General features: G+C 42.1%; 1 protein-coding gene across 1 annotated transcript; it reads right to left on the bottom strand.

Moving 5' to 3' along the window:
• Positions 1–592: 592 nt before the first annotated feature.
• LOC138514556 (olfactory receptor 5P68-like) lies at positions 593–1,528 on the bottom strand. Its single transcript, XM_069630018.1, has one exon. It carries the CDS (start codon positions 1,526–1,528, stop codon positions 593–595), a length of 936 nt encoding a protein of 311 aa, XP_069486119.1.
• Between the last annotated feature and the right edge of the window lie 15,222 nt (positions 1,529–16,750).

Raw genomic sequence — 16,750 nt, 5'->3', positions numbered from 1 at the left:
AAAACTCAGAATCGTCATCAGACCTATTTGCTGTTATCTACACTGTTAATTGTATTATTTGCACTTGTTTCATGCACCCACTCTGCTCATGCAGACTTGTATTGTTTGGAAATTCAAGGGCTCTGAATGACTGTTGTGTTTCTCCTTGTTCCCTCACTCCTTGAGCCCTTTGAAAGACTTACTTTGTGAATAGGTGATTTAAAAAGAGACAATACCATACCATACCATCCTAAACTATTCCTGGTTATTCAGGAAGTTTCTATTTCACAGAATGAACACCAAGGTGCTATGAACTTCCCCGCAGAGAACATTTATTACAACATTAGCATTTTATGGAGTTGGTGCTCTACATTGAGCTGTTTGGTTTGTGGGGCCCAGTTGGAAGTTGAAGAGGAAGTTGGTAAAGAGCTCTATTTAGGACTGTACTAGAAAATGCCCTGCAATGTTGATTTTAAATAATAACATTTTCAGACGCACATGGATAATTGAATATATATCCAGAATCCCAAATGTGCCTTATCCTTTGCAGAGGTCAGCGTTAGAAATGTGTAGATGAGGACATCAGATTTGCCACTAGAGTTCTATGTATCTCTCATTTGCAAAATGCCACTCCTATGTTTTTTTTCAGTGCTAGTTTGACCTCCTTGTTCCTCAAGCTGTAGATAATGGGATTTAACATTGGAATTACAACAGTGTAAAACACTGAAGCCACTCTCTCTTGGGGCAAAGATGTGTTGGAGCTAGGCCGTAGGTAGGTGAATATGAGTGTCCCAAAGAACAAAAGGACACAGGAGAAGTGTGAGGAGCAGGTTGAGAAGGCTCTCTGTCTCCCATCGGTGGAACGAATCATTAGGATGGTTGAAATAATGTAGGTATATGAGATGAGAATCATAACAAGGGATGCTACCATGAGGCTACCAGAAAAGAAAAACAGAAGTGCCTCATTAAGGGATGTATCAGAACAAGAGAGCCTTAGAAGTGGAAGAATGTCACAGTAGAAATGTGTGATTTTATTTGGGCCACAGAAAGACAACCTTAAGGTAAACATGGTGACTGTCATAGCATTTAAGAATGCAATTAAGTATGTTCCAAGTACAAGGGAAATGCAAGATTGTTTAGTCATAATGACTGTATAAAGCAGTGGCTTGCAGATGGCAATGTACCGATCATAAGCCATGGCCACCAGGAGAAAAACATCCGTACTTCCTGTGCAAACAAATAAAAAGAGCTGTATTTCACATTCTACAAGTGAAATTGACTTTCTTTCGTAGAGGAAGTTGGTAAGAAGTGTTTTCATGATATTGGAAGAGTAGCACAGGTCAACAAAGGACAGATTACTTAGGAGGAAGTACATTGGCATTTGAAGATGAGGCGAGATCTTGATCAGTGTCATGATTCCAAGGTTGCCCATCAGAGTGGCAATGAAAATTAAAAGAAAGAGCAAAAAGAGTGGGATCTTCAGTCTTGCATCATCAGTTAGGCCAAGGAGGAAGAATTCAGTCACAGAGGTCTGATTGTCTTCTTTCATTTCTGCAGCTTGCAGATGTGCTTGGATGACACAGAAAAAACATGACAACATTAATTTAATTTAGGATGTTAGAATGGTATGGGTAAATAGCATTTTTAATTGAGCAAACAAACATTGAATCAGATGTCAGAAATTGATCACTTTTGACATTGAGTTTGGTCCTTTTGCTGCGTGTAGAAGACATAAACCTCAATGTCTATGGATTTAAGGCCTTGTTGATTTTCAGATAATGTGATAACTGATTTGGTCTTAAGAAACATGGTGGCAAACACAATTCTTCTGTATAAAGTGCCTCACAAATGTTCAGTAAAATAAATAAAATAAATAGTTTAGTTGCTTCTAAACTGTCTCCAGCTTCAAAGTCACAATGTAGAAATGCGGGAGAAAGGTATGATTTAGAAATACATAAGGTATGATTCAGAAATAAATTTGGCAATGTTAATTGATGTTAATACCACCAGCAATGAAACAGCAATGAAACTGACATGTGTCATTTGGCATGTATTGATACTTAAAAACAACTTAAAAGGGTGTGCTTAACAGACTTGCAATGCTTGTAGCAAACTCATTTTTTCAGTATGGTTATTTTCAAAGGTGTGATCAGTAGATACAAATTGATGTATCTCTTGGGGCAGTAAAATAGTGTCCAAAGAAATGTTCTCTATACTCTTGTCAATCCTGATCCAGTCTCATTTCTCAGCTTAATGCAATGTCACAACTGATGGATGGAATGTACAGTTCAATTGAAACACAAAAAGGATTACAAAATAAAAATGCCTGTCATGAATCCTCTTTTGGTGCCTTTGGGGTTCTCTCCTATTGGTCTCAACAAAGTCTCAGTCTCTAGTGTTTGTAATGTTTACGGTGATTGTCTTCAACTTTAGGATGTTAGGGACTCCTCCTCTTCCTGGGTCTCAAGTGTGTGTCAGAGCCTGTTGGTTGCTCAGTGGTGGACTTTGAAGTGATCTGACCGATGTCAGGGTACAAGGAAGGAAGATATGTTGGAAGCCTGAGATATTGCCATGCTTGACACCAGCAGCTGTGACTATAGCACAGCAAGTGTTTGAGAGAAGATATCCTCTGAGAAAATCCTATGAAATGTATCCCCGAAGAGAGGACACTCTGAGGGAGGAAATCCCTGAAAGAATATGAAAAGGAGGAAAATGGAGGAGCTGGTGATATCACGAAAGAGAAGCGTGACGCCCTGAAATATTGGCTGAAGAAAGTGCATGGATCTTACAGAAACTGATGACGAAGTTAAGAATTGAGTAAACTTTCATTTGCGAAAAGTAGATTGCACGTGTGTGAAGCTCTGCAGAAAATGTCTCTGTTCAATGATTGTACAAATGCTGAAATGCAGTAGACTAACTGGTAATAGAAGCAGGCTATATGTACTGAATAGACTGCAGGCGAAGCCCCCATTGTATTGAAACTGTACATCAGTGTCATTAAATAAGTAAGCCAGGACCCATGGAGAGTAATTTCAGAAAGTATATGCCCATTTGAGAAAAAGAAGATCGCTTGAATTTCTCAATTGAACATGATGAGAAAATTACTTCTCAGACAAGTCAATAGAAACATTTGACTCCATTCCTTATGAACACAGGTTGTTCAGCAAGACTGCTTCAATATTTTTGACTATATTCATGCCTGGGATCCAGACGATGGGCACTGCCAAATGGTTGCAAATTAGGAGATGGAAGCTTCTGCAGACAACCAACACCACCATAAAGGCATTCAATGCTAGCAAGCAAGAGCTGAGGGCCGTACAACTAATGACCCTGCGTAACAGATATGTCCTTGAGATGATCACAGCAATAGGAGGAGTTTGCGCCAAAATCGGGCCATCATACGGTACATTCATACCTTCTCACAATGACGAGAATGGCACCTTGACAGAGGCCATAACGTTGCTAACAAACCTGCATAACAAGATGGAAGACAAGACAGACGACATTACGGATGACAGTTGGTTTGCTCCAATATTCTCATGGATTCCACAGTGAATGGCAAACATGTTCAAGTTTCTTGGAGCAATATTGGTCATGGTGATGTTTGGATTCTGTGTGAATAGGATGATAATTGCTCAATGCAAGAATACGGCAAAGAAAGCAGTAGGAATGAAGATCATGATCAATTTCAAATCTGGGTTTGTACCCAAGGAATTGACTGATGAAGATGTCAGAAAATACATAGAGGCCAGCACTGTAGCACCTGAAGGAACTTCCAGTATTAAAAAATCATTAAAAGTATGTCGGATGATGGGTCTATTGTAATCCGAATTAACAGTGCAACTTCCTGACCTGGAGTGTGGATGAACATGTTTAATCAACCGGCACCCTAAGGAGGTTGATGAAGATTTGGATTCTGAAGAAGCACCTTTTCAAGAGGAAATATCAAGATGTGGAGACCAGTGAAGAGGTGGTTGATGACTTAAGCTGAGGGGGGAATGTAGAAGAGCAATTCCATGCCTCTGCAGGAAATCCCGCCCCCTACCTCCTATATGTCGGAAGCCTGAGATTGTGCCATGCTTGACACTAGCAGTTGTGACTACACCACAGTGAGGGTTTGAGAGAAGAGATCCTCTGAGAAAACCCTATCAAATGTATCCCTGAAGAGACTACAATCTGAAATAATATGAAAAGGAGCAAAAAGAGGAGCTGGTGACATCACGAAAGACTAGCATGATGCCCCGAGAATATTGGCTAAAGAAAGCACATGGATCTTACAGAAACTGATGATGAAGTTATGAATGGAGTTAACTTCTCATATTCGAAAAGAGGTTGCATGTGTGCGAAGCACTGCAGAAAATGAAATTGTTCAATGATTTTACAGATGCTGCAACGCAAGTAGACTAAGTGTTCATAGAAGCTGGCTATATGAAGTGAATAGACTAAAATTAGTAAGCCAGCACCCATGGAGAGGAAAGGCAGAGAACTGTGTCATAACCAGAATAAGCTTAGCTTGTGGAAATGAAAGATAGGCTGCCTGGTCTGCTATCAAAAGCTGAAGCAGCCAAGGTCGATTATTTATTCTTGAAGGCTTTGAACTTGTGAAGCTGCATCATCCATTGTTAAATTGCAAAGAAAGAACAAAAAGCGTGCCAAGTTTTACTCATTTAAGGAGTTTAAATGCTGCCAAATGGACCAAATAGTGTCTCCTGTCACATGAACCAAGGATGGAAATAAAGTTCACCATGGATTCCTAGAACAATGATAGTGAAAGCCTGTAATCCCATATATTCCCACAGACAAAAATACTTTGCAAGGCCAAGTTCAAAGACAATCTGTCTAGCTTGGTTGATGAGAGATGTTGGGCTAATTGGGTGCAGAGGTAAAGTCAAGTCCTTTTCCTGGCACCTGCGTCTGAGTTTACGTACTGCTAAATGAACCGAATGTTCCAGACATGGAACGAGCATGCCAACCAATTGAGGGCCATATAACGAAGGGCCTTATAGTTTGAGAGCCAATGATATACTGTGTACTTAATAGTGTTAAAGATGACATGTTTTAGAGGTAGGCATAAGTTGTCCACCTAACAATAGATATCCAATCACAATCCCAGCCCACTAAGAAGATATACTTAGATGTTCCCATTGAACCTATCACAATCCCTCTTATGTTTTCTATTATTTGCCACTTAGTATGATGTACTATGATGTCACGTCTGACGTATTTTTTGCATATAAGGATGTTTTAATGAGAAAGACACTGAGAACAGAAACATAAAACGCATAAACAGGTTTATTTAAGGTGTCATCTCAAACCCTGTATAGGGTACAAAGTAAAGGCAAGCTGAGAAAAAGGTGATCATGGTGTTTATTAATATGTAATATCGACTAGTCTGTGTGTTGTTTATTGAGTAAAAATATTAAAGAGCTATGGAAGTTGTGAGGTTATTGGAAAAAGTTGAGGAGCAATAGTGATTGAGCATAGCAAAGTGATTGGTGCCAATCACAAAGGTAGAGATATCTTAAGAAACTAGAGGCTTGAGCAGCGATTGATGGTGAGTCCTCATATTTGGTGTTTTAAAGGCATTGAAAAGGTATTGATTTAAGCAAAAGAATAAAGGTTATTTCATAAGTCTAGTAAGTATTGACAGTTAATTGAGACTTATCATTATGGGAGATACTCCTCTGATGTACTTAAGCTCAAACAGTATAGTGCGAAATGGGTGAAAGGCATGGCAGATAAAATGTTCATGCCATGGCCACATGGGGGATCATTGTCAAAAGCGGTATTGCAACTCATGACTACATACTTGCACATACTTGCACGCTGAGTACACAGGGTAAACATTAGAGAAAAGATTAGCGATTCTAGAGCTCTGGAATATGTATCAGGAAGAAAGGTAAGATCCGCCACCTGAGGAGTGGATGCATAGCCAGCGTAATGAGGAAGGTGTTGAGCCTTTAGCTCCCCTTACCTCACCCAAAGTAAAATGTGCTAGTATGGAAGAAATAAGGTTATATCCTTTAAAGGAGTTGAAAGTGGCGAAGGGGTAAAGTAATCCAATATAGAAACCCCCACTTATAGTAGCAATGATAGTCCTGAGGAGAATAAGAGATCTATAAGATCATACAAGACAAAGGAGAAAGGAGGGAGCAGTTGAATCTGTCAACAGAAATAGATAAGGAGATTAAGAGATGGAAAGGAGAGAAGGATAAAGCTGACGGGATAGCGCTCATGCAGTACACATAGATGGGAGGACAGATATTACTTAAAATAGATGGAAAAAGCATCGAGGAAATTAGGCAAAGAGATGATAAGGACGATCAAGAATGAAAGGACAAAGAATGAGAGAAGAGACTGAAAGAAGATGAGCAGAGAAGGAAGAGCAGGGAACGACAAGAACAGATATATAAGGAGGAGCGAGCGAAAAAGAAGAACAGGCAGAAGAACAAAGAAAGTATGACAATAGACAGAGAGTGATAGAAGATTGGGATAGAAGCGAAAGGAAGAGAGAAGAGGAGGAAGCGCAAAACTAAGGGGCAACATATTACAGAGACAAAGGGAATAGGAAAAAAGGGAAGGAGTAAGGAGAGAAGAATGAAGGCAAGAGGAACAAAGAATTAGAAGGGATGCAAGAAAACCAAGAGAACTAGATGAAGAAATAGAATGAAAAAGAAGACAGTCGGAGTCTTGATAGCAGCTTCATTCGTAAGGAACCAGCAGTGCCAAGTCCTGAAATAGCCCTGAAATAGGATGGGAAAAAATAGAAGAGTTCCTTCTGATAAAGGAAGCAACGTCAGGGGCATCTAGAGTTATGTTAGACGAAGAAAGATTTTATGCACAAAGCATTGGAGAAAAGATCGATAAGGTCTATCAAGAATTAAAGGAAGATAGCAAGTATGGAATCCAAGGGAAGAGGGATCAATCGTTAGCATTTCAATCACAAAGAGAAGAAGAAAATCTGTTCAGTCATGGACGTAGAGCATTGTCCTTAAGCAGACTGAACTTAGACAAAGACGAAGAAAATAATAGTCACACTAGTTGGGGACAAGACATATCAGATGACGAAAGAGATTTTACCTTTCAGGTAGGCGGAGGGAGTGTGTGCGTCCCTGAAGGAAGCCTGCAAATGGATAAAGAAATAAGATGGTTGGATCTGGAAGAACCTAAGGATAGGACGCCAGATCCCACAGCATCCCCCAGGATGATCATATACTGAGAAGGGAGAATCGCTGTCATATTTGAGCAGGTTAAGGTCTTTACTGACAAGGAGACAAACGGGGATGATCGGCCCTGCTATGGATAGACTAAATATGGGCGATGACTATGTGTTGGGGTTCACGCAGTTTCCCTTATTGAAAAAAGGGGAGCAAGACCACAGTATATCCCATGGCCACAGATGGAAAAGGATAATTTAAGGTGTAAGCTCCCGAGTTTGACTTCGGGTGCTGGGAAATGGATATATGAATTAGAAAAAATGACAGGAGGATACACACTTGCCATAGGGGACATAAACTGTCTCCTGGCATATATTCTTGGGGGATAGCCTGATGAGATATGCAAGAGAGCAGGATATTAAAGTGTGAAAGCACAAAACACAGAGTATGACGGAGCGTTGATTAATAATTGCAGAGGAGACATGTGGAGGGCTCACAGGGTACAGTACCCCAATACATCAGATATGGGTGCAATTATGACACATAAGATGAAGAACATATTCCTTACATTCTGGATATTCAGGAGAAATGGAAACTTGAAACACACAAGTCGTGGGAAAACACAGTGGCATTATTTTACCACATTTTATGCCATGGGTTGCCTGAGCCAGTACAGAGACAGATGAAGAAATAAATAGGGATGGAAGCGAAACCGTGGGCTGAGAAACAGGTGATGATAGTACACCATTGTCGGTTATTACAAGAGAAAAATAGGAAGAAAGATGAGATTAGGAAAATAGAGGAAGCAAAATTAGTTCAGAAGAAATTGTCTAAATTTGCCATAGAAGGGGCATTATTGACAAATGGAGAAGGATTGGGAATGCAGGAAGCAATGGGTGCATTGAAGGCGAGTAATCAGCACCCGATGGATCAAGGTGGGTTTGTGCCATGATGCAGAGGTATGGGCTATAGAGGAAGCAGAGGTGGATTCCACAATAATCAAGGTGGGTTTCAGAATACACAGAATGAGAATCAGAGTACTCGAGGAGGATATAACAAAAGGGGACTTGTCAGACAGGCACCCCATGTATGTTGGACTTGTGGGATGACAGTGCATATTGTACACATATGTAGAAGCCAAGGGAATGTACAAAATGGCCAATTTTCTAGAGGGGGGACCGTTTATCCTAAACCATATAGGACACAAATTAGAGAAGGGTTCACCCAAGATCACACATTGTATCAGACACAAGCGCCGTGAGTACAGCAGGTACAGCAACAACAGCAATTGCAAACGAATCCACCACAAGGGCAGTTGCAACAAGCCCCTATGCAGACACAGCAGTATGCAAACACAGGACAAGTGCTGATACACAGAATAGGAGGTGTCACTGTGGTAGGAGAAATTCCTTTCACAGGGATGGGGATGAGCCTGTACCCACAACGGACAAGTCACAGGGTGACTTCATGTGTTCAGTACTGTCTGTAACACCAGACCCCCAAGAGGAACTAAGGGTCGATGTGACGATAGGAGGCAAATCTTTTTCTTTTCTAGTAGACATGGAGCCACTCGTTCATGTATATGAGAGAGAAAATATCCAATGTCCGAAAATTGCCATTAATGCTCAAGAGTTCTCTGCCGTTACGAGTCAAATTCCATTTACTAATGAATTACCAGTCTCCATAGGAGAGTGTGACATGTCTGTTCCTTTGTTATATTCATGACAGACACCAGTTAATATTTTGGGAAGTGATTTGATGACAAAACCTAACATGACAATTTCATTCACTGATCATGGAATAGTATGCTCCACTCCTGGAATACACTATTTAAACGTCGGAAAATCTATACTGGCATTCACAGGGCAAGTGACTCTGCAAGGCATTCCAGTAGATCCAAAGATGTCTCTAAATGGATTGAGCATTCTACTGACATGGCTACCTGGCTTGGTGGGAAAAATTGTGAGGATACCTGATTAGTTTTGGTTTAGACCACGAATACCTATGGATGAACAGGAAGGACAGACTATCCCTATAGAATTAGAAGCAGCCATAGTGCGAAGAGAAATGGCAATGCTCAAAGGAGTAGATGATGAGGGCAGACCATGGAGAACAATAATAGCTCTCGAAGAAGAAGGGCACAGATTGACTGAAACAACTGATGACGACATGTTCAGGGAAGACCAAACAGATGATGAACTTGTATTCTTTATGAGCATCACACACGGGATAAGGATAGAAAAGAGGTAAGTCCCACGACAAATGGTGATAATGCAGCAGCTTCCAGCATTTTTTCAGGGAGACTTGGAGAAGCTGCCAAGTGTCCTTTGGACACAGGCTATTACAACGTAGGTTTATTAAAGGGAATAGGGGAAGTTAAAATAAAGCTTAAACCACGAGTGATTTTACCTCAGGCAAAACAGTACCCCATTTCTCAAGAGGATGTTGAAGGTATATTTTAGATTATATCAGCATTGATGAAACAAGGGATTCTGGTGCCATCAGAATCATCATCATCATCATCATTGACTTTATTTAGAAAGTAAATCTCCATCAGAGTACAATTTTCACAATACAAAACATTAAAAACAATATATACATTAATATCCACATTATTCGTGATATCTTAAAATCATCATGCACAGGGTATATGTACAATATTAAAAACAATAACAACATAAATAGAACCAAACCTTATTATCACACACGCATGCACACACATCCCTAACCATCCTGCCGCTCTGTTGTGATAGTACCGATTCTAGCCTCTAGCATTCGCTTATTAAATGCACATCTTAAAAATATCCTATCAAGAAATCTAAAGGAGGGTTGTGAAGATTTATACAAGATATGACACTAATTAACCAGATTGTAGATGCAGAGTTTCCTTTAGATCCTATGCAGTGACGATAAAATGCATTGTCCCAGTGGAAGCTCAATATTTCACGGTGATCAATTTGAAAAATGAGTTTTTCTCGATCCCGTTACAAAAGGACTCACAAGACTTGATGTAATTTACGTTTCAACAAACTCAACTGAAACATACTAGGCTCCCCCAGGGGTACTGCGGGTCCCCATCAATTTCACAGGGTCTTACAGATGGATTTAGGCAATATTGATCTTAAGAGTGCAGTGATACAATAGGTCCATGACATTTTAATTTGTAGTACCACAGAAGATGAGTGCAGACAAGATTATATTCAGTTGCTGACTATTCTATAAGACAAGGGATATACGGTAGACAATGAGAAGTTACAATAAAGCCAAGAAGGGAAGTTATATATTGGGCAGCTGATTTCACATGAAGGAAAAAAGTTGACACCTGAAAGAGCTGGGGCGATTATGAAAACCTCAAATCCATATACAGTGAAACAGCTGCAATAGTTTTGGGTGTTATGCAACTATGTTGGAGCCTGGGTGTTTGATTATAGTACACACACAAGATCCTTTTGCAAGCTTTAAAGAAAACACAGGTGGATACTGTAAAAATAGAATGGACTGAAGACATGGAGGAAGGGGTTGATGAGTTGTAAAAAGCAATTTGTACAGCCCCTGTTTTAGGAATTCCCAATTATGCTGAGGAATTGTATTTATTTTCACACAGAAATGGGACAGTCATGATAGCAGTGCTTATGCAGAGAACAATATTGGGGTACAAGCCTTTAGCATATTACAGTCAGATTTTAGACCCAGTTATGGGAGGACACTTTTTATTGTGAACAATCTTTGGCAGCTGCCGCTTTCGCAATTATGAGGTCTCCAAGTATTGTTATGGGCTGCTCTATGACCCTTTTTGTGGAGCATGCTCTATTTGCAGTTTTAGAGAAACCCAAAGGCACATTGACAACCCAAAGAGCTTTAGTTTTTGATGTAATGATTTCTAACCCAACGATTAATATTGCAAGATGTAAAACAGTGAATCCTGCCATGTTTATAGCTGAGCCAATAGAAGAAGGTGATCATGTACATGACTGTGCTAATTAAGTTCATTTTCATGATGATATACCCCGGATGAAGGAAAATTCTTTGGCGGGAGGGAAAATAGTCTTTATTGATGGTTCTTTGAAAATTGATCAGACTAGTGGGGAAAGGCATTCAGGCGCCGCGGTAGTTAGACACAGATTAAATGGAGAATTTGCGGTTGTAGCACGAATTGTGAAAACAAAGGGGGTGGTTTTTATCACCCACAGAAGCATTATGGTGACAAGACAGCACTGGAAACCCGGTGATGCCAGTAGCATTATTAAAGGTCACGCTTGAAGAGCTGCATTACCCAGTGTATGTAACTCGGCAGAGTCTTGCTGCTACAATTGGGGAAGACTGGTTCATTCCGAATCTGTTGGACTACGTTGCACTATTTATGGTAAACTACATTGTGTGTCAAAGGTTTACTGCTGGGCATACACTGAGAACAATTAGAGGGGTAGTACCTCAACAGAATGGTCCATTTCACGATTTACATATCAACTATGTTGTTATGCTGCAATTATGTAATGGATATAGGTATCTATTAGTGGTGGAGTGTCCCTTTTCGAGGTGAATCAAGGCAGGTCAGTGTACACACCCTGATGTCACTTGCCCAGCAATGTTTTTATTGTGCAAAGTTTTCCTGAGGTGGGATCTGTATGCAGTGCTGAGATCCGACAATAGGCCACATATGTTAATGAGCTATTTGAACAAATAGTGCTTCTATTGAATATAAAGCACACATTTTCTTCTGCATATTACACGCAAGTGAACGGGATATGTGAGAGACTCAATGGCCTCCTCAAAGAAGGATTGCCAGGATTAATTTGACTTTGAAGAAGGGAAGGCTATATTGCCTACAAAGCTCTATATGCCCTTCGGAATCAACCAGGATCAGACCATCACCTCACCCCTCATGAAGTGATTCAGCGGCAAATGAGAACACCCCTTACAACTCCATCTAGGAGTACAAGTGATGCCCAGAGTGTAGCTAAAACTTTAGTTGATGAATTGAACCACTATTTGACATATATGACATCTTGTATCTCTCTCATTTAAGATTAAGTCAAGCGCAAGGGGGGTTGGTCTCAGAACACAGAACAAGACAATTCAAGAACTAAGTCAACTACTATCGGCACTTAAGTTATATGTTGGAGACCTAGTTATTACTGAATACTTTACTAGACAGTGGCATGAGCCACGCTTCAATGGTCCCTTTAGCATTGAGAATATAACCCTTTCAGCTGTAAAGGACCAAGGAAGACAAGCTTGGCTTCACATAGGGGATGCAAAAGCCTATAAAGGTAAGAAACACCCTTCCACCACTGCTGATCCAGAAGCAGGGCAAGAAGGAAAATGTCAGTATGTGCAGACTTGATTGATGATGAAGAAGGACAATGAAGCAATCAGCTAATAATAGAGATGTTGTATTCAACTGAGATTCAGTGGACACTCCTTATAGATATTTCATCAGAAGTGCAAAGACTTTCCAAAAATGTCTGGAATTTTGAAAATAAACTTTTAGAAATACATTGAAGCATTAAAATTAAGCTTACCGTCAGTTCTTGGTCAGAAATCAGAAATGAGATCAGTATCCAGATTCATTTCATGGTGAATACCTGTTCTAAGCAGTTTAACACATGGTACTTACTGACAGTGATGTTCATTGACTTGTGTTTGCTGTCGCTTGTGCTTATCCTGCTCTGAACAGACGTTGATATTCACACTTTTTTACAGGATTCTAAAAATGTCCCAGTGATAAGAAGGCTTCCCATTACAATAATTGAGCAGATTGTACACTTGGAAGTATAACAATATTTGATGATTGTTTTAAAGATGAGAAATGTAGAAGCCGGCACGGTTCTAGAGAATGAAGTACAACAAGTACCAGGATGGCACAAGAAGTGGATATCTATGTTTTTGTGCATAATATATGCCTGTACGATTACTCTCTTTGTCTTTTAGTTTCTCGTTTTTCACAGTCTCTATCATGTTAGTACTTCCACTGAGGTCCCTATGGCAAATGTGAGTGTCCTAAGAAATCCCAACAGGGTAGAATCCCTCTCTTGTCTGAAAATATTCTTCTGGTTTATGCTGACTCCTCTCTCTCCCCTCTCTGCATGTAAGAAAGAGTCTCTACAAAGTACCATCCAGGTGTGACCTCACCATTGTGCTGGAAGGGCACAGGAATTCGAGCTAACCCCCTTGGTGATACGTTGTGCCCTCTTGGGAAGGTGACAAGACTGCTCAGAAACAAAGAAGTGTTTCTAGGGCTGGACCCAATTGGTTTGTTTCAGGTGAAACCCAGTTACAGTCTTATACCCATAACACTATGACATTTGAATGAGTCACTGGAGACCAGGTTGACAATAAAATGATGTGAAAGGGGTTTGGCCTGGATTACATTAAATCTATTTATACTGTGATTCATGCCAGACTCCTGCCTCAAAGCCTGGGACCAGGCATTGAACCTGTGTTGCTTGGCATCCTCTTGTTCCAAAATGAGGGCATCTTGATCTATCTTCCCAGTCCAGTTATAGAGAGTATAATTGTGTATTCCCGTAGAACAGCATACAAAACCATATATGGTTTACATTTATTGATTACTCTTCCACTAGTCCTTGGGGATACACAATTATATAGAATATGGAGCAGGGTTACCCATGGTTAAAGGCAGTCTATCGCATCCAGCAGGTTGTACCTGTGAATTCACATGTAACTCTGTAACTGCCATGTTACTAAACTGCAAGGCAGCTTCTGGGGTGTGAGTAGAAGACAGTCCTAGCAGAGATACATGTTTGCACGAAACCTTATAGCCTTTGCTTTCTGAACACTCTGGAAGTAAGGTCTGATTAGCAGACCTCAATTTCTGAGACAATATTACCAGTGTCATTTTGTATAAAGAATTAAAAAAAAACTCAAGGTAGTACGCCTCATAGATGACATAATGTCACACTCTCCCTCTGTGCTCCTTGCATTCTCAGCTCCAAGACTGATTAGTCACCTATTAGTCACTCTCCAGCCTGTCTCCTTTGAGGTTCTCTCACCAGCCATCTTTGCGCCTCCATTTCCAATTCTCTTGGCCTTCCTCTACTGAAACATCTGGGGCTTTTTCTACCATTTCATCTGTGCAACCCACTACCCAACTGTTGGGGTCCTATAACATCCCACATTCTGCTGCTTCTTTCCCCCAACCTCTTGAACCTTTTCTTCACCAACCTCCTGGGTATACTGTCTCCAAGACTACTGGGCCTACTTTCTACCAGACCTCGTACTAGATGTATACCCAGACCCTTGGGTGTCTCCTGCATTCCTCACCCTCACCTCCTAGGTCGCCTGAGTATCATAACCTACCGGGTCTCCACAATTGCCTTATGCTTTTAGCTCTAGATCCTCCCCCAGCAACTTCCCCAACTCCTTCTTCAGCTCCTCCTTTTCACTTCCCGAGCCAGCTCTGAGTGAGGCTCTCGTGATAACCCCTATACAACTGTGCCTTGTATAGGGTATTGACCATGCCTTCGAACCTCTCTTTCATTAAATGGGATGCAGGTGTGTGAAGTGTGGTGGGGATTGTCTATCATGTTATTCTTCTGTGCATATCTTACAACCCTGATATGGGACATGAGATTGGCTCATCCATCCACTTTGATTGATTTGATTGATAGATGTATTGATTGATTGGTTATTTATAATGCGCTTAATACCCAAAGGTTTTAGCAACTAAAAAGACAATTTACCATGGTCACAACACATTAGGTATACCGTAGAAAAGTGGGGCTGCTGCTGTAATCTGGTGATATAAATATGCGAACAATGATACTTTTATAACATATATCCAATAGTCACAATGGCCCTCATTACGACCCTGGCGGAAAGTGACTGACCGGACCGCCACAGCGTAAATAGCGTTTCCGCCATTGCACGAAGGAGCAAAGTGCGGCCCATTCCGACCCATCGGGCACGAGCACCACGGCATGGCGGAAGTGCAAAGTCCGCGATGGCGGAAATGACCACAAAACGGCCCACACCGCCGCCGTACGGCGCCCTAGGTGCAATACCGCCACCCATCACAGCGGACACCGCAGTGTGCGCCTACCGGAAAGTACGGTGACCGTAAATATACGGAAACGGAAGTAAAAACATGGGCCCGGAACGGGAAACATCCCGCCGTACACCTATAAAACCACTAAAACCACACAACCACTAAAAACACTACCCTGAGACACACCCCAACCCGTCATCCACCCTAGCGAAACCAAGAAAAATGGGAAAAGTAGCGAAGAAAGCGTGCGACCGCAAGCGGCAGGTCCACTTCTCCCGTGAGGAACTCACTGTGCTAACAGAGACCCTCCAGGAGAATGCTGCCGTCGTCTTCTGCACACAAATGACCAGGACGGCACTTGCAAACAAGAAGGCCATATGGGCTCTGGTGGCACAGCGGGTAAGTGCGGTGGGGACCGCACCCCGCACCCCACAGCAATGCCGAAAGCGATGGGACGACCTGCGGATACGCGTCCGCAGCATACTCTCTGCCAACCGCAACATTGCCACAGCCACCGGGGGAGGTCCTGAATCACCCATCAAGTTGACCCCCTGGGAAGAAATCTGTGCCTCCACCATCGGAATGGAGAGCATAGAGGGAGTCGGAGGGATGGAGAAAGGAGTGCAGACATCCGAAGATTCAGGTAGGTGGGCCAAATAAAACAATGCTAAATCCACAATGTCCAATCATGTGAAGTACCATGTGTCCACATAGTGCAACAGAAACACATGTCCAGGAGAACGTCCACACACATCGGCCTGATAGCGCACTTTAAAACTCACAATAAATACATAAATAATTAAAAACCCCTAAAACACCCACTACACGTGCAGCAGGCACACCCTAACTGCAGGCTGCCAAACAGCTGCACCCTCACTCCACACACAAATGAAAGCACCTCCAAGGCCCCGACCCAAATCACCCTCAGGTACCACCCCAATGCATGTGATACAATGCCATTCCAATACCCACAGACCCATTAATAACCCTCGCCCTCCTTTACTCCACCACAGGGTCCGATCCAAACGACGAGCATCAGGACACCCCTACCAGCACACCTGCAAAGAGGGCCAAGACCAACGGCCAAAGACCCTCCACCTCAGCTGCACGCATCAAGACACGGCAGCAGCACAAATCAGGTGGCAGCACAGAGGAGGGAACATCAACAGGCACCCCAGCAGCCAGCATGCCCACAACACCACCACCACAGGTCCCCCCAACGGATGCCACAGAAGGCACTGCCTCTGGTGGCAGCAGCACCATAGGTGACACCCCATTGATGGCAGCATGCTCCGACACAGAAGACGGGGATGTCGAAGTCAGATCCATCCATGACCTGTCCCAATCCCCCTGTCTGTCCCATCCCGTACAACATGAGGATACCACGCAGGGGCACCCACAAGACGACGACTGGCCATCCCCCACAAGCCCTGTGGCAAGGCAACATGAGGTCAACAGCCCTGTGTGACACCCCCGCAAATGGCCATGGCCCAGCAGAGGCAACAGTCCCTCGACCAGTTAATCGTGCAACAGCAGCAACTGGCCACGCTCCTCAAGGACCATGCCGATGAATGTGGGGGCACTAAGGCAGACATAGAAACATCAA

This window comes from Ambystoma mexicanum, chromosome 12 (assembly GCF_040938575.1).
Source record: "Ambystoma mexicanum isolate Mex_15411 chromosome 12, UKY_AmexF1_1, whole genome shotgun sequence".
Classification (NCBI taxonomy): domain Eukaryota; kingdom Metazoa; phylum Chordata; class Amphibia; order Caudata; family Ambystomatidae; genus Ambystoma; species Ambystoma mexicanum.
The sequence above is the reverse complement of the archived record's forward strand: the minus strand, read 5'-3'. Positions and strand labels throughout refer to the sequence as shown.